Raw genomic sequence first — 24,027 nt, forward strand, 5'->3', positions numbered from 1 at the left:
TATTTTTTGATATGTGGGGACTTCCCACAGGGAAATGGGAAGCCCCAGGAAAGGAGGCTTAGCTTGACGAGAGTGGTTTTCACCCTGCTGGGATGTCAGCCTTGTGCCAAGGTCAGGAGAAAGAAAAGCAGAGGAAGGTAAATCTTGGATGACAGCACATCTGAGCCAGTGGGCAGAGAGAGGGGAGTTGGGGCACGGCTGAGCTGGTGGGGGAGATCAGGGTGAGGGTCTTGGGAGAGGTCCTACAGGGAGCAGTGGGAAATTATGCCCTTTCTGTAGTCATAGTTTTGATTTTTTTTTCCCCTTTTTTCTGTGGAGTGTGTGTGTATGTGTATGTGTGTGTGTGTGTGTGTGTGTGTGTGTGTATGTCTAAGAGTGCCCTCCATTGGCCACATTCAGGCTGCTGCACCAAAAGTCCTGTGTCACCAGCACAACCGAGGAAGGTGGTGGACGCACAACCGGGGAGGTTGCCTTTCCCGCGTGGGAGGACTCTGTGCAATGCACAGACTCTGCAAAGAAGGGCACATTACAGCACTGCCTGCATTTCATGGGGTCCTCCTGCTCATGCAGAGCTGAAACTCCTATGCTGGGGCAGAGCTGCAAAGCCGGGCACAGCAATTTGGAGATGTCCATCTGGAAGGTCTTGGTGGGACAGGGTTAATAGGCATGTGGGGTTATTCAGGCAGAGGGTGAAGGCAGTTGTAGGCAGAATCAGGGTATGCTCTGGTACCCCCCTGCTCACACATATCCCATGCTGCCTGCATCCCCAGGATGAGCATGGGGTGCGCTTAGGGCATACAAAAGTGTGCAGGGTCATTAGCGTGGTGAAAAACTCCATCCTCAGACCAGATCATCTTGGTTTACCATTACTGCAGGAAGATAGGGTGCACCAGCAAACAGCTCAGCATGGCTTGCAGGCTCCAAAATTCACCAGGACCAGTGCAAACTGGATACCTAAACCCCTCAGGCAGCCCAGGTGCCTGGTTTAACATGTGATTCAGTCCCTGCCTGGTTTTGTTTAAGCTGTGAAGGTCTGTCTCAGGTGATGTTTCTCAACCATGCCTGCTCCAGTGGGTGCCAGGGTGGGATGGCAAACACTCAGCAAGGAGGTCGAAAAAATTACCAGGGCTCTGCGCAGTAATGTGAGGGTGCAGGAGCCGTGACAGTAGTTCACATCTTTTCATAACCCTCTGCTTCATCATCTCTAACACCTGCATAGGCAACCAAGGTAGAAGGGCCATTTGGACCAAAACTGTCAGCCTCTTTCTGTGAGTTGCTTGGGATGAACAACTGCCTTCTGTCAGGGGCACACACACAAAGATGATAATATTTTTGCCCGTTTGTCCTTGAGAAATGCAGTGCAAGGGACAGCCCAGGGTATTCCACGGTCACCTGCTGTCCCTATGCTTTACTCCAGAAAAGGTGTCTCCACCAGACCCATCTCCCAGCCACAGGACTAGAGGGAAAGAGCAGGCGGGGTGGCATGTACTCGAAGCTGGAGCCACGGGATAGGACTAGGCATGGATGACTCCGATCACACAAAATTACAGAAATAGCCAGGCTCCCTAGACACTAGCCGTGGCAACAACCACGGGAGTATGGGCAAATCTGCCTGTGTGCCATAGGAACGTGGTCTCCAACCCTGGAATAATCTGCTTTTTCACAGATTTAATATCACTTCCCCAGCTGCAGGCTCCAGCCCCTGTTGTACACCCCCCTTGGGATTCTTCTGGATTAAAGTGTAGAAGATGGATATCTCTGCTGAAATGCAGCAGCCAGTCAACTGCCCATTGCATCTTCCCTCCCTGCCAGGTCCAACATGTGTTGAGCCAAAGATCCAGGTGTGGAGGGGGGTTAGCCTATTCAATTCTTCTGCTCTAAGTAAAGGTTCCCACTTCAGCCAGGATTAGTGGAAGGAGAAAAAAATATGTTTATGTTCCTTATGGTGAAACCTTCCAGATGGGACTGCATTCAGGGGAAATCAATTCTGAGACCTAACAACCGTAACACAGTGTCCCATTAACGGGTCTGTTTAGTTAAAGTTTGTTGGCTTTTACGGTGCTTTTCCCAGAGAAGGAGCAGTGAGGGGGGGGATGCATTTTGTGCTCGCTGCATCCTCATTCAGTAGCAGGTCTGTGTGGCCAGCGTGAGAAAAATCGAGTTTGTGGAGGGCGGGAGGCTTGGGCTGAATCCCACGCGCTGAAGTCACCGTTAGGGACCGGATCTCGGCGCAAGCCCTGTCTCCTAATCATCTCGTTGCTATGGAGGCACCGCTGGCTCCTTCTTCCAATTGGGAGAGGCAGGTTTCTTCACGGTCTGGACCAGAGGTTAAGATGATCCCTGGCTGGCTTATCGCTGTGAGGGTCAGATAGACTTTGGTTTTGCAGAGGCTGTGCCCACTTGCAAACAGCACGAGCTGCTCAGGCACTGCCCTACAGCGAGGAAAAGGCGAACCAGTGGTCCCTTTCAGAGTCTCAGCTAAGCAAGCACCTTTCACTTACCAAAGCTGATATTTAAGGCATTCACAGTCATTTGCAGGCAGCCCCTCCTGCTAATCAGGATGACCCCTCTGGAAATGTATAGGATGTTTGGTTGATGCCTGTGGTTTTCCTTGCAAACAAGTGCTGCTTTGCATCCACTAAGCAGGTTGTGTTCCTGAAATCTGGCCCCGGAGGCATGCAGGAGTCTGGCATGGGGAGATGAGCACTGCAGAGCTTTGCAGGCTGCAAACCACTGTCAAGAGTGGGGACCTGACTTCTAAAAAATTTAAGTGCAAATGCATTTGGACTCCATGCTGATTAGTGTCAGGTCTAACAGACACTAAGGAATCTGTTGGCAGAGGCTGCAGTGATTTGAAGCTCGGATGAAACACAGTTTGCAAATAGCGTATCTGACTTTCGAGTTACATAACCCTTTCCTCCCCAGAAAAAAGGGTTTCTGCAGAAGAGGGGAGATTCAGAGACAAAACTTAGATATAGAGCAAGGAGAGAAACCAAGGGGTGAATGTGGAGATGCATTTGGCTTCTTATCTCTTCCCAGATGCACAGGATGGTCTATGGGCTTCATCTCTTATTTTTCAGTCTCTCCCGGGATTGGGTTTAGCTGCCTGAACTGTAGATTTGTTGGGAATTTGTATGGTTGCTGTGAAAGCTTCCTCTGTTTGCAGTCCGGGAAGGCAGAGCCTGGCAGTGGGGTGGGAGACAGCAGGACTGGGGATGAGCGGCATGGATACCATGGGCTGTGAGGAGGGTCAATGGCTGCAGCGGAGATGTGTTTTCCCTCCACCCCTTGCAGCAGATGCCCCTCTCCATAAGCTTGCACCCCAGTTCCTTCCTGGCAGTGCCACTATGGTCCCTGATCATGGAGAAACACATCCCAGATGATCTGAATTATTTTGGGGCTGCAGCCCAGGACAACGTTAGCAACTTGGGAGTGTGGCTTCTTGCACTCAAGCTTCAATGCAGAGGCCCTGAGCACTTGCTTTTCACTTACTTGTGGTCTATCGAGGCTCTTGAAATCAAGGCAGCGGTCTGACTTAGTAGGGGAAACCTTCCTCCCAGGGTTCTGATCTGTCCCTTTCAATCTGGGCAGCAGCCCTGTTTTGGAGGCTGCAAGTGCTGCAGGGCTAGGGCAAGCCTCACCCAAGGGGAAACTGCTGATTTTCTCTACCTGGGATGAGCCAAGAGGGCATGAAAGGAAACGGCTGGAAGCGTGGGAAGGAAAAAAATGACATCGCTGTATGCCCAGCAATGGGAGAAGCTCTGCCCCCACACTAAGGGTCTGCCCCTCCTGCCTGTCAATGCCTGCATCTGTTAATAGTCCCGCTCCCCAAACATGGGTTCCCACACTGCATGGGGATGGGGTACTAGTCAGAGTCCTGCTACTAATGGTGTTTCCCCCTCGTTCTCCTCCCCTGAAAAGAGGGGAGATGGAAGGAAGGGAGCACAGGAGGGTCTTCCTGGTGGGGTAAGAAAGAGGGACACTTACAAGGGCGCAGAAGTCTTCGGTGTGGAGGGGGGCACAGGGATCTGGGCAGTTGGGCAGAACAGGGGACTACAAAGGGTTGCGGGGAATGTGTCCCATAAGACAATGCAGGATGGATGTCACTTTTGCTGAAGGGGCTTTTGGGACCGAAGGAGGTTCTGGGGCTGGCAGGGACGACTCACTCTCTGGAGACGCTTTATACCCGGCTGGAGTACTGCAGGCTTTGGGGTGTCCTGCACACAGGGGTGAAAGGCAGGGTGGCTGCCTGATGTGGGAAGACCTAAAATCTGCCTCTGTCACCTTTTTTTACTCCTGTACTGGGTGCACAGCTCCTTCCAGCCCTGGTGTCCTGTCTGGACGGAGGGTTAGACCAGGGTTTGGGTACTGAACAACAACTCCCTTCCCCTGCACTGGTTTGGTGGAAGAGGAGAGAGGAGACAGAAAAGGAGAGACAGAAAGAAGCAAAAAAGCAAGGGCTGGCAGGAAGAAGAGAGGAGGCAGAGCCCAGCTGCCCGTGTCGACCTCTAGCCCACCCTCCCCAGGTGCAGCCTGAAGACTGCATTGAACCAGCATCCTGGTTCCGTTGGGATGGAGAGGGGTGTTTCCTTTTGGGAGATGGTTAGAAATCACTGGAAAGGCTGTGCTCAGCTCAGCAGAGGGGCACAGCATGGGCAGAAGCCTCTGGGAAAGTGGAGTCACAGCTATGTTTTCCCCCTGTGTGAGTCACAGCTGGGTCCCTCCTGGGGGTCAGGACATCCCAGGGATGGGGAGACCCCCAAATCTAGCACGGGGAAGGTGATGTGGGGCTGCATCTTCCCACAATGATATGTGCTGGGACTGGTGTTGCTGTGTGGATTCTCAGCCTTGCAAAGGGTTAATAAAAAGAAAACAAAACACCACCAAAAAACCCAAATCCCAAATCTCTTCTCTTTCTCTCCCCTCCTCCTTCCCTTTTTTTCCAGGTGTTGTTTATGGCCACAGGAGGGAGCTCAAATCCAGACATGGGAGGATTGGCTTGATTTCGGATCAAGAGCCTCTTAAACTCTCAGTTTTCCTCTAAGCTGGTCCCTGTTATGTCCAGGATCTGGCGCCTGCTTGACATTTACTTTGAGTTCCAGAGGACCAGAGACCTAGGATGAGGAGCATTGGATCTGCCCTGAACCTGCTTTTGGTATCGCCACTCTACTTTGTGTGGACCGTGGTCGCTCTGGACCTGGCACAAACACCCTGCACCACTTTGGTCCAGGGGAAATTCTTTGGCTATTTCTCCTCCTTTGCTGTCTTCCCGTTGAACTCCTCTCTCTGCTCTTGGATTATCCAGAACCCTGACCCTCGGAGGTATACTTTGTACATGAAGATCCTAAAACCTACTGGTGCATGTGACCACCAGCACATCCGCACCTACCAGTTTGACTCCTTCCTGGAGTCCACCCGCACCTACCTGGGCATGGAGAGCTTCGATGATGTGTTGAAGCTATGTGATGGGTCCACCCGCTATGCCTTCCTGCAGTCCAACAAGCAGTTCCTCCAGATGAAGCAGACGACACCACCAGGGGTGGAGACCTGGCCCGTGCGGTGGAAGCCCACAAAAGCTCAGGAGAGGGACTTCTCGGTGGAGTACCTCGTGGTGGGCAACAGGAACCCCAGCAAAGCCGCTTGCCAGATGCTCTGCAAGTGGCTGGACGCGTGCTTGGCCATCAGCAGCAGCTCCCACCCATGTGGCATTATGCAGACCCCATGCTCTTGCTCGGGAGGGGAGGTCCTAGATCAGGCCAGTGAGATCCTGGGGCTCACGAGGAAGAAGGAAGATTGCTATAAGGATGGAATTTACTTGGAGAACTGCATGAGCAGCCCCAAGGACAGCAGCGGAGTGGAGTTCCTGGGTGAGTGGAGGGTGGCTGAGGGCATTTGGGAGGGAGGGCTCGTTGGGCTCTCCACTCCCAGGTCTCACACTGTCCTCAACACTTCTGTGTCTAAGTCTGCAGATGCCTGGTATGAAAAACTTACTTCCTAATGGGTAGGCAGGTCCGGTAACCCTCAGTGGCTGTTTATGAGCCTGCAACTGGAATTGCAAAGCAGCTTCCCCTGAATATACCCCAAATTATTTAATTCATTCCCGGGGCTTGTGCCTTGCTTGTTTTAATTCTGCAGCCTCAGAGCTGCAGGGGGGAGAGTCTTACCTGAGGGTGAGCAGTTTTCCAACGTAATTACAGATGTCCTAGAAAAGGCAGGATCCAAGCTACCTCCTGAGGCGGGCTGCACTCAGCAGCCCTATCAACCATTTTAATTCATGGGAAAAACTTAATTCTCTGGTCTGGTTTGAGGGAATGGCAACAGAAGGCATGCTCATTTTGTTCTCAGGCTCATTTTCCTTCTGGAGGAAAGAAGGAAATAAAATTCACCATGCTGCTTCTGTGAGGTTACTTGGTGCTGCTTTGCTGGGGCTGGAGCTCATTCCTCAGATATTTCATCAGTGTTTTGATGATGATTTTGGGTATGGTATGGGCTGGAAAGGGACTAGGGAGATAGAAGAGTCATGACAAAAAGGACTGTGAATAAGGGTGAGATGCTCCTGAGGTCTGATATGGGCACTGCTCTGGGAAGCGAAATGCTCCTTCCAGAGATCTGACACCATCTCCTCTGGTGCTACGGTGCCATGCAAAGCAGAAGGGAACCAGAGGGTCTGAAAGCAAACCCTTTATTTCAACGTCAGTGTCAGATCCGCTCTGCTGTGTTTATTCTCAGCTCCCACCCCACCTGCCAGCATACAAGTTATGTAAAGTGGAGGTGTGATGCTAAATAGGAATCCGGGCAGTGGGGAGGGGAACCTGTAATTCGGCAACGTCCAGACCCCCACCCCAGGGTCTCATCTTCTTCACGTATCGGATTGAAATGTCCTTTGCCACCAGGAGAAAGTTGTCATCCATCTGGGTCTGGGCTTTGAGGCTCCTGCCTGGCTTTTGCAGCTACCCCCAGTCAAGGAGGGGGGAATTTCTCAAGGCGGGGGCAAGGAGGCTAAATTTGCTTGCAGTAGGAAGGAGGTTACCAGGCACAGGTCCAAGCTGTGCAGCGTGATTTTCTTGCAGACTGCAGTCTGGCGTTAGCTGAGAGATTAGTATATGATCAGGTATCAGTGCTTTCGTCAGTGTATTTTGGGGGAGATTTTGTTTCTCACTGATCTGTGAATCAATACATGAAGGCATGCAGCCGAGCCATAAATCCTGCAAATTAGTTCTTCAGCTGTGCCTCCCTCCCTGGCTATGAGCGCACAGCAATATTCGCTCTCCAGATTTCGGATTTCTTTGCAATGCCCTTTTCTCCTGTGTGAACAGCTTGCGAGGAGTACCGTGTTGGCTGCCTCCTCGGAGCGATGTGAGCTTCGTTAAGTCATGTGTCATGCCTTGCATTTGCTGATTGGATGATTTATGCATTCAACCCAAGCAGTGTGACCTTTTTCATTGCAACCAAAGGTGAAATTTGAAATAAGATTTTCAGCAAATCCTGGAGCATTCAAGCTTAATATTGGCTTTTGTAAAGATCTCTCCTAGTCCAGCTTGAGTGCTTGAATGTTCCCAGAAAATAAATATGAAAGAGCCTCAAAGGTGGCTGAATCAAAATCCTTTTTGGGTGTCAAATATTTGTAGAGAGCGTAGATAATTTTTTGCTGGCTGCTCACATCTGCTCCATATTGGGGATACAGAATTATCATCTTCACTGGTGGGATGCCATCTACATAGAAACGATGCTTGCAGGGTGCCCGGCCTCTCCATGTGCTGCTCTGTCTGTCACTGTGTCTGTTTTGATTTTTGCAAAGGCTTGATCAGGAAGATGGAGGCGAGATCCAATTTGGACAGAGAGCCAGCGATCCCTTAACAGCATTTTGTGGGTGGAATATTTTGATAGGGCTCCCGATTTCTGAGCGCTGATGCTGATTATTGCTGTCATCGTTGTCTTGATTGTATTTGTAGCGTTTTTTTTCCTACAAGCTTTATTTTGTTTCTTTCTCTCCTCCTGTTTCCTGAGTCATTTGTTGTTCCTGGGCCTGTTTTGACACCTTCATCTTTGAACAAGGGTGCAAGCATGTGTTGTACTAATCTAGTCTGATGACTTTCAAGGCATGCAAGGAATTGCCAGACACCCAGACACCACCCCAAAATGTGGAGCCTGACTTTTCCTGATGTGCCTCTTCTATACCCGGGATATTTCCAAAGCAAACGGGGGGGTGCAAATCTACAGAGGCTACGATGAGATGTTGCCTTGGAGGCAGCCATGCTTTGGCTCACAGAGTCTGTGGGGTGAGATCCTGTTGAAAAGGTTCATTCCCCATCCCTGGGCACTGGTACACCGAAGGATGGAGAATGCATATATGTGTCTGTTTTCTGGATGAGGTGATGCCCTCTCCCGGCTTTATGAAGTCACTCAAGAGCAGTCCAAGAATAAATCTATTGGGCTGGACATTGGCTTTGGTGGCCAAAGAGCAGAGCTAGAAGAAGAACTGCTGCTGCCAACCCAGGCCACAGATCTCCCAGCCATGGTGGAGAAGTGGGCGTACTGATGCTGTTGCTCCAGAGCTACTGGGACACCCAAGAAACCTAATTGACAGCCTGATTTCACTCATGGCCAATGAGTTGGCACTTGGTTCAGGTACTCAGGGATGTCTGTGGACATTTCAACGGCACTTCACAAAGTGACTCTGCTGAAGTGACCCTGCTTTGTCTGCAGCATCTGTTCTTCAGTGTCTGGAAGCAGGAGAGACCACTCCAGATTTGCTTTCCAGGTTTAATGAGACACCCTCTTTGCTGTCACACGCAGACGTTGCAGAGGTTACAGCGAGAGGTGGTGGGGGCGGGAAGAATCCATCAGGGTGCAGAGGCGGCAGGAGATATTTTGGCGTCTTGCTGCACATGGAGCTTGTCCTGGTGATCAGCAAGACAAGCTTGGAAATGTATTGACAGCAGCAGCCCACCCTCCACGTCTCCCCTCCTTGCTGCAGCTACTTCAAGCTGCTGCTCTGGAAAGGCTTGGGCAGGGGATTTTTTTCTAAGAGAAGACAATTCAACAGGGGAATATTTTTGGCCAGCATCAGATCTTGTTTGGCTCACTCAGGCAACATGGGAAAAAGGCAGAGACTGGTTGTAGGTCCTGATGTTTAGAGGTGAACTCTCTTTTGGGGATGCATACTGGTTTGGAGTAGGAGGCTGGGGGGCTGCAAATAGGAAAGCCTCCTGAAACACGGAGCATTGGGTCTTCAAGGTCTGAAAATCCTGGTGATCCTCCCAAATGTGACCTGCCCTCACTGTAATCAGAGCTGGAGCTTTAAAAGGGATGCTGGTGTGACATTGTAATGAGAGAAGGTTAGGTTAAATATGTGCTTAAGTATGTGCTGAGTTAGGCACTTAATGAATGTCTAATTAATCTTGTCTCCACATATATTTTGCTTGGAAGGCCATTGCAGTGCTGTCACATTTTGATGGCCCAAAGAGATAACCAGCATGTTCTGGTCCTTCTGCTCCACATATCCCCATTTTGGAGGGATCCAAGATGCTGACTGCAAGACAGGGTTAAATGTGTGCCCCTGAAATGTATTATTTGCTGCCTGGTAGAGTAAATGGCTCCAGGGCTGGAGGGATTTTTATAATGAACGAGTGTGATTGGTTTCCTGTGTTGGCCAGAGAATTTCACAAATTAATTTCAGCAAAGAACTTGAAACTGAGATTTAAATGGAGCTGCTTAGTTCTCAAAAAAACCTGAATCAGGATATTGCCAGTCTGAAGTGCCGGGGGTTTTCCTCCCTTTCCTTTTCCATTGGTCTGCTGCCTCATTGCTTTGAAGAAACACAGACCCTCCTTCCTCACACATGCTCATCACTGCACTTCTGTTGTGTTAGTGGTGTTTCACCTTCCAGCCCTTAGATTTTTTTCTACCTTTGCTAGATTAAGAAGTCACCTAGCACCCATTCTCTACTGTTTGGAGAGGCAGCTATAGACCCATGAACATGTCGGTTCTTAACTTCTGCTGCATTAAGTAAGCTGAACTCCATAAATCTCTCACTGCAGGACACATCCTCCAAACCTCAGTTGCTGTTGGGGAGCTTTGCTTCATGCTTGGCCAGTTCTGCTGGCCAAAACGTGATGTCTCCTCAGCAGGGCTGAGCTTCTGCCTGGACTCATGGCCAAGTGACTGATGAAGGGAGCCCTTGGTGTGGAAAAGGGGCCAGAGGCAGAGGGACAAGTGAATCAACTGCCATCCTCCTTGTTGCAGGAATCATTCTGTGTGGCACAGCTCTCCTGCCCTTGAATCTCCCCCAGGGCAGAAATAATATGAGAAGTTGTTTCCTATGTTTGTGGTGAATTTTAGTGACCATGAAATTTTAGGGATTAATGAGCTGTGAGTAATTGCTCAGGGGCAGGGTCTCAAACCTCTCCTTGACCCCTTCAGCTCCTTTTTACCACACACAGGTTCTATTCCACCTGTAAGCGCCCCCCAGGCCGAGACAACAGCTGGGCTTGGAGAGAAAACTGTTAGGCTTTGGATTTGCCTTGGTTTTCAACTTGCCAACCAAATGGCAAAAGGGGTTGGATGGGTGCAGTTTCATTGCTTCTCCTTCCTCCTGGCATGGAGAGTTGCTGAGTGTGCTTGGAGAAGGTGTGCTGCTTTCCAACTCCTTGCTTCAACATCTGTGTTTTCCCCTGCTGTCTAGTCTGTACATCCTTGAGAGTAGAGCTAGGATACAGTGACAGATCACCAGCAAAACATGGAGCAAGGAAGGGCTGGTTTCTGCTCACATGTGAATTTTTTCCTACGTTACCTTGATAAAGCATTAGGGATTTTACCCAACATCTCCTGAGCTTAAGTCCAGATCTCAGCAGCTCTGAGCAAATGCTGATACCACTTCACAGCTCCTGGGGGATAAGGTTGAAGAGAGCCTGACACCTGGCAAACAGGGGACCTTCAGCACCTTGTCTCCTGCAGTGAATCCCCACTGGACCCATATGGACAGCTCCTGATGGGACTGCCCCTCTTGTATGCAGTCAGTGGGGTGTTTTATGGATGAAGCAAATGTGGGCAACTCCTTTCTAGATGCTGAAAAGAGGGTTCCTGACTCAGTTTAAACACTCACATCTCTGTCACCTGTACAAGCGCTGCCCGCCCCACTGCTTTCGTCTGCGGTCATTAAAGACCTTGCAAAATAGAATAGAATAGAATAGAATAGAATAGAATAGAATAGAATAGAATAGAATAGAATAGAATATTTTCAGCTGGAATGAATCTAGACCAATCATCTAGTCCAGCTGCCTGACCAATTCAGGGCTGACTGAAAGCTGAAACGTTGTTAAGGACATTGTCTAAATGTCTCTTAAACGCTGTCAGGCTTGGGGCATCGACCACCTCTCTAGAAAGCCTGTTCGCATGTTTGACCACCCTCCCAGTAAAGAAATGCTTCCTAATATCCAGCCTAAAACTCCCCTGGCACAGCTTTGAAGCATTCCCACACGTCCTGTCACTGGCTACCAGGGAGAATTAGGTATGAGCGTAAGAGTGGCAGAGCAGAGATTTCCTGTGTCCCTGCCACCGTTTCAGCACTAAATTCACTCATGCATGCATCTGTATGGAGAGGTCCTATTTGGGACATGTGGGGGGAGAGAGAAAAAATGAGAAAAATAAAGCGATCAGTTTCATTGTGAACCCGAAAGCTTGTGGACATGATCACAATGCAGAAACATCACCAATTACAGTCTGAATGTGCTATTGTTGTAGCTGGGAGACCAAAGGTGGAATTTACATCCAGTTGACGAGGGAGTTTCACAGGCAACTACTCCTATTATTGCTATGAGGGGACTTTTATGGGTAATTTAATGAGTGGCAGCCTGGTGAAAGGCTCAGCTTTTCAGTCATGCTTGCTTATTTTTTTTTTTTTTTTTAATTTGCCATTGTTTAACATCCTCTGATATTCAGGACCCATAGCAGCTGCCCCAAAATGTTTTGTATGGGAATACAGGGTAAAATTTAGATGCAGGGAAACACAGACACCGTATTTAGTCATCATATCTGCAGTGTAGTTTTCTGACTGTAACTGCTGAATATAATAATAAGGATGTTAATGTTTCAGAAGAGAGGGTGCACAGAGACACCCCTGGTGCTTTTCACCACCCACCCTGAATATCTGATATATTTAAGTGATGGAAGTAGGCTGAAAATGAAAAACATTGTCTTTCCAAGGGGAACAGGATCCATGGAGCTGTCGAGGTATCTGATGCTTTTTGAGGTGCCTGAGCTCCGTGAGTTCTCTGACCTGGTGGATCCTGTCTCGCATGGTGGGTATAGCTCTGGGGTTTCTCCCAGGTTTCTTCAAAAGGGAGTTTTCCCTTCTTCAGTGCTGGTTTCCTCTATTCAGATGCAGCTCCCAAAGACTTTGGGTGAAGTCAGGACTTAGATGAGATGGGGCTTTGCCCATCTGCTTTCAAGATCTAGCAGCCAACAGATCCAGGAGGGCAATGGGGCTCTGATCTTTGCCTAAGAGGCTGGGAACAGAGGCTTATCCATGAGTACTCAGAGAGCAGACTTGGGTGCTCTAAGCCACAGCAGTCTCCTTCCATGCTGGGCAGTGCGGCAGATTTCACCCCCTTCCAGAACATTGTTGTCACCTCTGCAACTCATCTCCCATGTTTTCCTTTTCTCATTCTGGTAATCAGTGAAATCTTGCAACACCTATGGGTGCTGATTCTATCTCCTGTGAGCCCGTCGCCCCCCAAGAGAGTACTGAATCCAGCGTGGGCTAAATAGGTTAGAAAATTGGTTTTGGATTCTCAGCAGATATCATTTAGTGTGGCTGTATGACACTTCAACGTGGGGAGGATTCAGCAACTGTGTGTCCCTGGGGTGGCTCTGCCAATGTCACGGCCCGTTGTTGACTCTCGGTGTAGTACACTCACTCCTTGCACTCGCTGCAGACAGCAATTTGACACTGACATCCTACACATCAGCCTTCCAGCAGGGTGAGACAACCAGGCTAGGAAAGGACGTCCTTTAGCACATCATCAGAATTGCAGATCTGTTGGGTTTAAATATATTTCTTTTTGTTCCCTGGCTGTAGTTCTGATAGTGCAGTAATTGCCACACACCTCATTAAGCTGAATGCTCTCAATAGGTCTTGAGTGGTCCATGCCATTAAACAAACAGTTGCTGGCTTGGGATATTCCCAGTGCTTAGAAGCAGCAAGGAAGTGAAGGGACCTGGAGAGGTGAAACTTGAGCCGTGTTCTCTCCAAAATACACAGGCTTTGACCCATGCAAACACCAGCAGCAAAGGGGAACAGGCACAGAGAGAGGGTGGAGTTGATTCCTGTAAGTGTTGTAACAGTTTGTGTGCGTGGAGGTGACAGGACTGTGGATATGTGCATGCGAGTTTGGTAGGCTCTGAAAACACAGGGATGAAATTACTATCAAATAAAAAGGAGTCTGATTCCTCCCTGTGTCCTACAGCAGGAATAAAATTACTGGTGCAGGTCCCTGGCTTTGTCACCTTGCCTGGATGGGGGTGCCCTGGTCTCCACCAGCCTGGATATTTGAGGGTTTTTTTTCTGGATGGAAGTTGACACTTCCCTGCTTGTTAGTTTTGAGGGCAGGGGTTTGGGTGTCTTTTATTGAAGGTGCCCAAACCAGAAGACAGTGAAGATCTGCATATGGTACTGAAGCAGGAGAGCATGGGTACTTTCTCTGCTTGACTTCACTGGTCCTGCTCCTGAAATCTGAAGGCTGAAGGACTGAGAATCAGGTTATTGGCATCTAGGCTCGTGTTGAGACCCTGGGACTGATGAAGAGGAGGACCTACAGAGAGTTTCTCCTTCAGGATCTACTGGAGGCTGCAAGAAGACATGGGGTATGATGACTTCACCATGTCTCCCTGTGTCTCCTGCTCCCCCAGATTAAGCCCAGCCACATCAAAAGCTTTATTCAATGATCTGTGTGCACTCTGTATGCAGTCCTATATGCTGTCCCATGTGCCTGCTGGATGGAATCGAGGTGTAGTTTTGGTGTCCCTTCCCATAACTTGACTCTGTTAGGTTTCTTCAGTTAAGCTTGCTAGTGCGACCAAGACCATGAACAGAATCTCATTCCTACTAGTCCTGTGGTCAGAAATAGAGGTATAGAAGAAACGCATTGCAGGGCACGTGCCATGGAGAAAACTGCAGTGCAGGTTCAGCTTGGCCATCAGAGACCACTGGAGAGCCCAGCCTAGAGCCCAGATGGGGAAGGAAGCAGCTCTGTGGTTGTACACGGACCTTCTTGGCTTCAAAGTTAGTGCCCTGTAGGGCAACCAGGCTAAGAGACAGGGATGCTGTGCATGTGTATCTACTCACAGGGAAAACAGTCCTGGCATAGCAAACTGTTGGGGAGATACAATCCAGTCCCCATGAACAGTTCCAGTCCATGAGGATAGCACCAGTTGTGCCCTTAGCGCCTATTAACCTGGGACTGGGACTAAGCTCCCTAAAGTCAGTGGGTTAGTAATCACTGCAGAGCTGGACCAAGGAGATATCTGCCCCAGAATTCCAGTTAGGGACTTGTGCTTGAAAGGATGTCACTGGCCATGCCCAGCAGCAAAACACCAAGGCAGATGGGCCAGGGCTGCTATTTACAGCTGGGCTTGTTCAGCATTTGTCTTCTGTCCTGTTTGCATGGGGTCAGTCACAGGAACATCAATAAAACTGACTGACGACAATTAATTTTGGCCCACCAAATTTCTCTTCCCTTCCTCCTCATTTCTTTAGTTTGCTGGGTTTGGTTTTTTTTGTTTTGGTTTTTTTTCATTTTAATATTCTGATTTACAAAGCTTCCTGCTCTGCTCTACTCCTTTCGTTAAGCATTGGACAACACACACTTTAGGGAGCTCTGCTGCATTTGGAGTGACTCTACCTTGGGAGCAGCTCCATGAGGCTGTGCTCGATGGGTAGCCATGTACTCAGTCTGTGGATGCTGCAACCAAATTGTGAAAAGTCAGGTCCGGCACCGGCATCGCCCTTCTCGGGTGATTTAGCCTGGAGTTGTTCGTGATGCTTTTATCATGACCCAGCAATGCAGCATCTAAACCTGGCTGACCACCTTCCTCACAGAAATGAGATGCTCAGCCTTTTTAGCCTCCCCAAACTCTCCTCCCACATGTGCAGATTTTAAATTCTGGGGGCACCTTCTCTAATTGGCCTGAAATCTAGCTAGCTACCATGCGTTAGGGTCAGTCAAGATCAATAAGTGGTGGTGCGGCTTGAGATCAGTAATATTTATGACAGGAAGGCAGATAGCGAGCAGGAGAGCAGCTGCTCAGAGAGACAGCTGGCTTGCTGGAGGGGGGCGATACTCACTGAAGAAGAAAAGATGCAGGGACCAGGACTGTCCCTAGGTAGCTATAGAGAGGTATTTAAAGAGATTGCTTTTCATGCTTCTGTGTTTTTGGGCCACAGAGGAACTCAGGAGGCCCCTTTGGGTTGCTCAGCCACCTGCCCCCACGGACCCACTGCAGCTGAAGAACCGTCAAGGAGAACAACAGACCTCGCGGGAAAGCTACGATGGATCCCACCAGCTGTCAGGGCAGGGATGGCTTTTGTCCCGCAGCAGCTCTTGCATGCAATGTGGCACCCTGTGCAGCGCCTTCCCTCCCACCCAGGTGTCCCTGCCCCACGGGCAGTTCATCAGGGCCATGTTTTGAGCCTATTGTCATTGGAGCCAGTGACAGGTTTGTTGGGAGTTTTGCCTTGGTATAATTTAGTGCTTTTTACTTGCTGCAAGGCAGAGGAAGAGTTTCCAAAAGGCTTTTCCAAGCCTTTAAACAAAATGACCTGCCTTATTCTCTACTCCTGAGCTTGATGCGTTGACTCCAAATTTGCCAGTAGGGAGGGCAAGGTGGCATGCTGTCCCTTCCACTCTTAAAAATCGGGGTTTGTGAATGGTAGAAAGGTGAAAGCCTGATTTCCTGTCACATGAAGTCCTGTATTCCCCTGGCAATTCCTGACAATCCCAGCTCCTCTCATTGCTGCTCATATACAAATCCCTCATGGCTTATCTTTTAGCAATGCCTCTGGGCTTGTTCTGTTGCCAGAACCCTCCTGGGTCCCCTAGTCTTTTTCTGGACAGGTGGTAACTCATCTGGAGCTTTGCTAGCCTGGATAGTGTACCAAATAAACCGGAGAACTGCTGTACTATTTTTTTGGTGAGTGGTATCCCTTAGGCTGACCTCCTGCTCACCAGAAACCTTCATGGGCTGAACACCTTTGGGGTGAGACTGGACTCAAACATCAGTGGGTGAAGGGATAGAAGTCAGGCAGACAAAAGTGACGGTCTTTCTTTGGGGAGCTTCCTGGAAAGAAAATGTGGGCCAATGGTTCAGTGGGTGCCCTGGGATCTCTGCCACATGGTCCCACTACAGCAGCTGGGTCAGCCTGGCTTGGCTTTAGGCTTGTCCTAGGGTTGACAAGGCTCCTGTGCCGAGTGCTGGAGGCAAAGGGACATATGACAAGAGAGTGGTATCCCAAGAGTAGAGCAAAGGGAGAGCCAAAGTTTGCAAGTTGTGCTGGGTTATAAACACAATGCTGATGCACGGGGCTTGAGTCTCTCCAGAAAAGAGCAGTGGGTTCTCAGAGACACACATCAGTGCCCCAGCAAACTTTTTAGGAGAGTGAATAGCCCTTGACCCTTTGCATGTTATAAACATGGCTTAATATGTGAAAGGTCTATTTATTTTATTTACTTCTGCTTCCAGAGATCACTCCTTTACCTGCTCCAGTATAATTTCACTCATGTTTCATTTAGCTTTTACCTCCAGCTGAGTAAACTGCCAATCTGAAGGGGAACAGGTAGAAAAAGGCAACAACCTCATGTCCAGGGTCACCAACTGCTTTTCCTCCTGAGGCAGGAACCTCAGTGGTGCGATGGGACATTTGGTGGTGTGTGGCTGTGGGATGGGAGCATCTCTCTGAGTCAAAGCTCTTTGAATACAAGCCCACCATGCACAGCCTTTCCCATAACAACAGGGCTGCTTTGCAGCATCTTCCCTGCTATGCAATGCCAGAAGCAGCTGGTGTGTGGGTCACAGACCTGGGTAAAGAGCTGGGTCACACCGCAGGAGTGGGTCTTGCTCTCTGGAGCAGGGCTGAGTAGGGAAAGGTGAGCAGGTGGCCTTGGGAGCAATGCCATACGTGGTGTTGGAGGCTTCACAGGCTTGTGGAGGTGTATTTGTCTTGCACCTTTTCTCTTTGGTTCAGAAAAGAGCTCCTCTTGGTAAGAAATGGCTGGGGAAGGGCAGGCACTATGCACTCAAATAAATGTTTTTTAATACTTCAGTAGGAAAGGAAAAGAAATAAAAAGGTAATGGGGGAGAGCCAGAAGCAGCAGTTATAAAATATGAACAGTGTAGCTGGGTTTCCTTTGCTTGACTGCAAGTGTGCATCAACACAGGGAGGGGAGGGAGTGGAGGAGGCAGCAGCCAGCGAACCTCTATCCGTTTTCAAGGGTGCAACTGCGAGCCTGTGGCATGCCCAGACCTGACAGCCTGCCCCTGCTGTCACCTGGCTGTGTCCCACTGACCTGGTGTGAGAAGTGCGGCCACACTCTTTGTCATCAGGAATGCAAAATCTCTCCCCACCTTTGGCTCTACCCTGTCCCACAGCAAGCTGAAATGCACACATCTGCCCATGCACAGGCAGGTCCCCTCCAGAGATGCTTGGATAGGCACACAGCTGCACCACTGGCACTCATGTCCATTCATGCATGTCCAGAGAGTCAAATGCACAAATACACCAGCTTGATTTAGCACATGGATGTACTCGCACAAGGATATAAATACAGGAACAGGCTCGTGAGTGTATATATGGATGCCCAAGTATGCATGTGTATGGACATACACGGGCACACAGCCGTGTAAAACCACGAAGGGCAGGCAGATGCACAAATGGGCATGAATGTTCCTACGTGCACATGAAAACCTAGCAATAAACAGGTGTACACACATACAGAGCTGAGCAGAAAGTCGTGCATAGCTCTGAGGTGGATACGCACTCGTGTAAATGAGTGTGCAAATGTGTACGCATGTACAGCTACTGCACATCCCCATCCCTGCACACCCCCACAGCCGTGTGAATGCCAGTGCACTCCTATGAACACATCCAGAGGCTGAAACCCCTGTGAGGAGCCCCATAACTGGAGGCACAGAGACAGGACCCCGCACGTCAGGTTTGGAGCCACAGGCTGCACATCCCTCGAGACCTGCAATGTGTAAACTCACTGCAGGAACAAGACGCTGACTCATGCTTCTTCCTTTCCGTGTTTCTTCCAAAACACACCATGAGGCCAATCTGGGAAACGAGTGCCTCACGGTGCATTTTGGAAAAAGCTGGTTTTGTTTGCACTTGTGGGATCCTTCCCATGAAAAGTACAACTTCTGTTAATCCCCCAAGAGCCAAAGCAAGCTGATAGATTCCCCAGCATGGCTTGATAGCTTGGTAGGGAAGGACAACTTGCATGGCTTGATGCTCAGAGGGCACAAAGCAAGGACTTGCTTTGAGACTGCAGTCATCCAAAGCTGCCCCCAACCCATTGCTGGTGGGACATGCTTCCTCCTGCCCTACTCTCCCACAGCAAAGCAGTGCAGTGCATGCGGCAGTCTCCTCCTGCTCCATAAAAAGCTCCTGGTCTGCTTAAAGTCCAGTATGTGCTTGGATGGTGTGTTGAACCACTTCTCTGGCACTTCTAGATTGCGCCTCTACCAGCTCTTCCTTAAAGCTCTTTCTCCACTGCCTGATGTGTGGCTTATCAACGGGAGAGCTTGTAGCATCTATCCCTGCAGCATGTGCATTGGTTTTCTTGGGAGAGCTTTATTGGAGAGTCGTAGCTTTGGAGGCTGTTGGCTGCTCCTCAACATCCCCACTCCTGCCTTCCCCACATCCCAGCTCAGATGTGGATACCTGTGCACAAGCCCCATGCAGCACATGCAGACTTATTCATATGTCTCCAGTCGTGGGCTGGTTTGTACGTGCAGACATGTGCCTCTGACTCCCATATGCCCCTATGTCCTCTCTGTCTTTCCATCCTGGGGGGCCGTTTCTCATTACAGCAAGACCCTTTGATATGCTTTTGAGGAGCAAAGTCACTCTAAGTCAGGTGTTGGGATACCGAGCTTCATCTCACTGTCCGATCCTTTTGCGTTGTCAGAGCAGCCTCAGTGCAGCGGACAATTGCGGCTGTTCCGCTTTCGTAGGACTCTTGAACTGAGAAAGTCCCATCTTCAAAAGGCAGCCCTGCCAAAAAATGACAGCTTTGCTTACTTCACATTTTAATTAAAACTCTACCCATTGGCCTCTGTCCCTGCTCCTTCCTTCCATACGTTTCTCTGCCCTGACCCTCTCGCTGCAAACGAACATCTAATGTCAGCTAGGGAAAACGCATTCATTTAGCAATTAAATAATTGAATGCTTCTCTGGCAAAATGAACTATCTCCTGCCTTTCTTGTGTTTTACCACTTTTTTCCTCCCTTCTTTTCCCCTCTTCTTTCTTATTCCCTCTGGTGAGATAAGGCTGCCATTCTTGAAACCCATCTTAAATATTAATGTTTTAATTAACAGACTTTCTTGCATGAAGTCTATGTAAGATAATAAACGGACTGCTTGAGGCACAAGATATTTTTTTTGTTTGTTCTTGAAAGGGGACTAAGAAGTAAAATGCTTAATATGTTTCCTCAACAAACATTTGAAAGATACACAGAAGTGACAGCCATGGGTCATTTAGCCAGTGGGCCCTCCGTAACCCACGTACTCCTGAGTATCGCTTTGCAACGTGTCTCTATAAGCATAGAGCACGGTGTAAATCCATGGGCCTCTGGCATGGACTGGTTCCTCCAGATAAGCACCAGGTTCTGCAATGAGCAGAGGAGGGCAGTGGTTTGCATCCAGAGGATGCGTGGGTGGAGATGAAAGCAGAGCTGCAGCGATCAAGGACACTTCAGGGCTGGGAGCGTTTGGTGCTGAATACAATCTATTGCTGAACCTGGAAACTGAATGTGTTGGTTTTAGTTTGGTTGATGTTTTTGACAAAATTTATTGGACCAGTCCCCTTCCCCAATATTTCTGGGTCGAAAAACCCAAATATTGACTGCACATTTCTGCAATGCATTTTGCTTTTATTGAAGACAAACAAGTTGATAGAATGCATGAATTTGTGAAACATCTGGTATTGACAGTTATGTATTTTTGCCAAAAAAAAAAAGAAGAAAAATGTTAGATGGAACTTCATTCTATGTGGGTGCCTTCTTATGGTGCAACGTGCTGAAATTAATTTTACATTCTGAGTGTGTCATCTGTGCTGCGTGACATGGGCCCCTGCACCCAGTTTAGCTGCGGTGTTGTGCTGCGTGGGGCCCTAAGGATGCTGGACCAGAATCCCACAGGGAGGCCTATGCTCTGTTCCTGCATCTACTCATGACCCTGAAGAAGTCAAGGCATTTGTGCATGTGGTACACTTAATGTTGTTTTTATTCTCCTTTACTTTCTTTATTCTGACTCAGATCTTGAGTGCAATTGGCACTTTCTTAGAAAACAGATGTACAGTGCCTAGCACCAGCACTCCCTGAGCTGTGATGATAGTTCTTAGTAAGACTGGATATAAATAATCATAACAGTTAATAAATACTCCAGTGGTCGATATAGTTAAAGTTTGGTTGTGGAGTTACTTTTTTTTTAGCAAAAGGATTGTCTCTTACAGGGCGACACCCTTGCATTGAGGCTGCTTAGCAGCTAGAAAGAGAGGGATTGTCCAACATTAATGGAGGCAGGTGGGTGGTGCAGAGAAAATATCTCTAGTCACCCAAGATAAGCTTTCAGTGCTTCAGTGATAAACTATATCGTGCCCTGAGGCTGTCTCTATCTATCACATTGATTACTCCATTTGCTATCTGCCTAGTACTGAGTTTTTTCACCCTAAATCAAGAAAGAGCCAGAGTTCACCATTAGCTGCCAAGGTGCAAAGATGGGGTCATGCTGCTGGGTTGAGTTGAAGGGCTCTTGGATTTATACCAGGATGAACAAGCACACAGGTAAGCTGGTTTTAATAATAGATTGTCTGGTGGAGAAGTCTCCATTTTATCTTCTGAAGGTGCTGTCACCTCTGTGATGTTCTATTTGTGGCGGTGAAAATGATGGACTTCTTGCTTGTATGCTGCCTGGTAATGTCTGGGGCTTCTGCTGCTTCTCTTGGTGTGAGCTATGGGTGAGCAAATCGAGGTTATTTTCTGATAAAGGAAGCTGGAGGTGGTTTAACAAAGTCTAAAGGCAATCTAGCAGCTGGGGAACCCAACAACAGGAGTGAGTCCAAAGTGAAAATTCTTGCTCAATACTTGCAAAACTTTACTGACAGGAAGAGGAAAGAGGAATGTGAGAGGAAGAAAAGCCCAGATTTGGTGAGATCATGTAATAACAGGAATTCATTTACCGGCACATACATCTCAGGATGTGCCATTGCATCACCTATCTCCAAGCCTAGTTTGACATACCCCTCATTATTATATCTGGGACATCCACTTCACTAAATAGTTTGCTGGTCTCTTTAAGCCATGAGCCCTGGCTCTCAGATCTGTTTTAAGTTGTCTGTCTGACTGTGAGCAGCAGAGGATCTCAGCTCTTGGTGTCCCATGTGCTGTAGTGACTAATCCCAGCTGTGCCCAGTGGAGACAGTCACATCTCAGAAAGTCACCCTGGGCTCTCTTCTTAGTCAACACAGACCTTCTTGAAGTGGGTGGTGGGTATGAGGGCAGGCTTCATCCTATCCCAAAACAGACGTCAGAGGGAAGGAGTCAGGATCTTTAGCAAAGATACTGGATAGTTGTTTTGGAGGACGAGTAATGGTTATGGGTGACATCTCAGCTCAGGTGCAGCCCTGCCACTGGCTATAACTGAAGTGATTGTCTTTGGGTTGAAATGGGTACCAAGGTTAGCCCTGATATGAGCCCATCCCTGCTAAAAGCCACCTGACCTTGCTGGCTCCTCTCCATCCCCTTTCCACGACAGGCCTTTCTGCAGGATCTCTCTCTAAGGGATGGAGCACAACAGCACTGCAGGGAGGGCGTTAGTAAAGCCTGTGCATCCCAGAGTATTCCTCCTGCTGAAGATGCCACTTTCCCTAGCACTAAAGAATACAAAGAAATCACTCATAGGAATTAAAATTTAAAAAGGCTTTCAGTAAGCCTAAACCTTTTGGGAGGTTTCCCATTTCATTGTTACTGCAATCTGCTGTTACACTATCCTCAACAAGATTCAGATTATCCTTCTACCTGCCCCATCTTCACGATCATCCCTAGCCCCTGCCCAGAGGTTTCCTTCCCCACCCTCTTATTACTCCCTTCCTTTCAAGCATGACCTTTATTAAAAGAGTTCCATTAAGAACTTGCCCACCCCCTCACATGCCTGTCTTAATTTGAAGCTGAGCCTGGTGATGAGCTCTGGCTCAGAGAACAGATAAAATGTTCCTTCATCTGGGATTGAGATCCAACCCTGAGACAAGGGTGAAGCTCGTGCAGACACACCTGGATCTGCTCACGCTTCATTTGGTTCGTTCAGCCTCACTGCACATGATTTGTACATTGCAGGAATGGCTGGGACCAGCTCGCACACCCCTGTCCACCAGCCCGTATTATCACAGAACTATAGAATCACAGAAAGGTAGGGGTTGGAAGGGACCTCTGGCAATCACCTCGTCCCACCCCCTGCTTGAGCAGGCACACCCAGAGCAGGGGGCACAGGGCCGCGTCCAGGCGGGGTGTGAATGTCTCCAGGGAAGGGACCCCGCAGCCTCTCTGGGCAGCCTGTGCCCCTGCTCTGGCACCCACACAGGGAAGGGGTTTTTTCCCATGTTTAGCTGGAACTTCCTGTGTTCCAACTTGTGCCTATTACCCCTTGGCCTGTTGTTGGGCGCTATTGAAGAGAGTCTAGTCCCATCTTCTTCACACCCACCCTTTAGATATTTATAGGCATTGATGAAATCCCCCCTTATGAGGAGCGGCTGAGGGAGCTGGGGGGGTTAGTCTGGAGAAGAGGAGGCTGAGGGGAGACCTTATCGCTCTCTACAACTACCTGAAAGGAGGTTGCAGCGAGGCAGGGGTTGGTCTCTTCTCCCTAGTAACAAGCAATAGGATGAGGGGAAACGGCCTCAAGCTGCACCAGGGGAAGTTTAGGTTGGATATTAGTAAAAGCTTCTTCACCGAAAGCATTGTCAGACATTGGAACAGGCTGCCCAGGGAGGTGGTTGAGTCTCCATCCCTGGAGGTATTTAAAAGAAGGGTAGATGTGGTGCTTGAGGATATGGTTTAGTGGTGGACTTGGCAGTGATAGGTTAGCGGTTGGACTCGATGATCTTAAGGGTCTTTTCCGACCTTAACGATTCTATGATTCTGTGATTCTCATTATTATGATCCTACCTCTCTCATCCAGCCATGCAGATGGAAAGTCTAGATTGTGAGGTGTCATGGTCTTCTACCCTTTCATCTACTTGTCACTGGGAGCACTAGAAACAACCATGCAGTTCTTGTGTTCTGCAGAAGTCTGGAGCTGAGCGTGGTGTGGGCGTGGGCTCCTCACACCATATGGCCTGCACCCTGGGCAGAGAGATTGCCCTGACACCAAGGCTGAAGGTGAGCTGGTGGCAGGCTATGTGATTTGAGCCTCCTAGGCGGTGCCTCCCACTGCTTTTTGAGCCTCCCCTCCTCCATGCTCAAAACTCCCCTTCCTTCCTCAGCAATGATGGCACAGCCGCACGCAGGTCCACCTGCAAAATTCGATGGGGAGCTCGCCCAGCTTAAAAAGAAAGAAAGAAAAAAGTGTTTTTAATCACTCTAATAGGCTGATTCACTGTGTGGACCCACAGGCAGCCATCCCATCACAGGAGGCAAGATGGGGTGATGTGGGATGAATGGCCTGGGGTGCAAGTTAAATCCTCCGTAGCAGTTATGTACATGAAGCTATATCCTTTGGTACATTTCTGAGGTACAAGTGAGCCAAACTCATCCTGG

General features: G+C 49.0%; 1 protein-coding gene across 4 annotated transcripts in view; it reads left to right on the top strand.

Moving 5' to 3' along the window:
* Positions 1-24,027, top strand: part of ADGRB1 (adhesion G protein-coupled receptor B1) — a 286,873-nt gene that overhangs the window by 74,018 nt on the left and 188,828 nt on the right. For all 4 annotated transcript variants that reach the window (XM_075085936.1, XM_075085937.1, XM_075085938.1 and 1 more), the window contains exon 2: positions 4,947-5,867. In XM_075085936.1, the coding sequence (XP_074942037.1) occupies positions 5,120-5,867 (748 nt within the window). In that variant the 5' untranslated portion in view covers positions 4,947-5,119. The remainder of the gene's footprint in view (positions 1-4,946; positions 5,868-24,027) is intronic.

This window comes from Phalacrocorax aristotelis, chromosome 2, assembly GCF_949628215.1.
Source record: "Phalacrocorax aristotelis chromosome 2, bGulAri2.1, whole genome shotgun sequence".
Classification (NCBI taxonomy): Eukaryota; Metazoa; Chordata; class Aves; order Suliformes; family Phalacrocoracidae; genus Phalacrocorax; species Phalacrocorax aristotelis.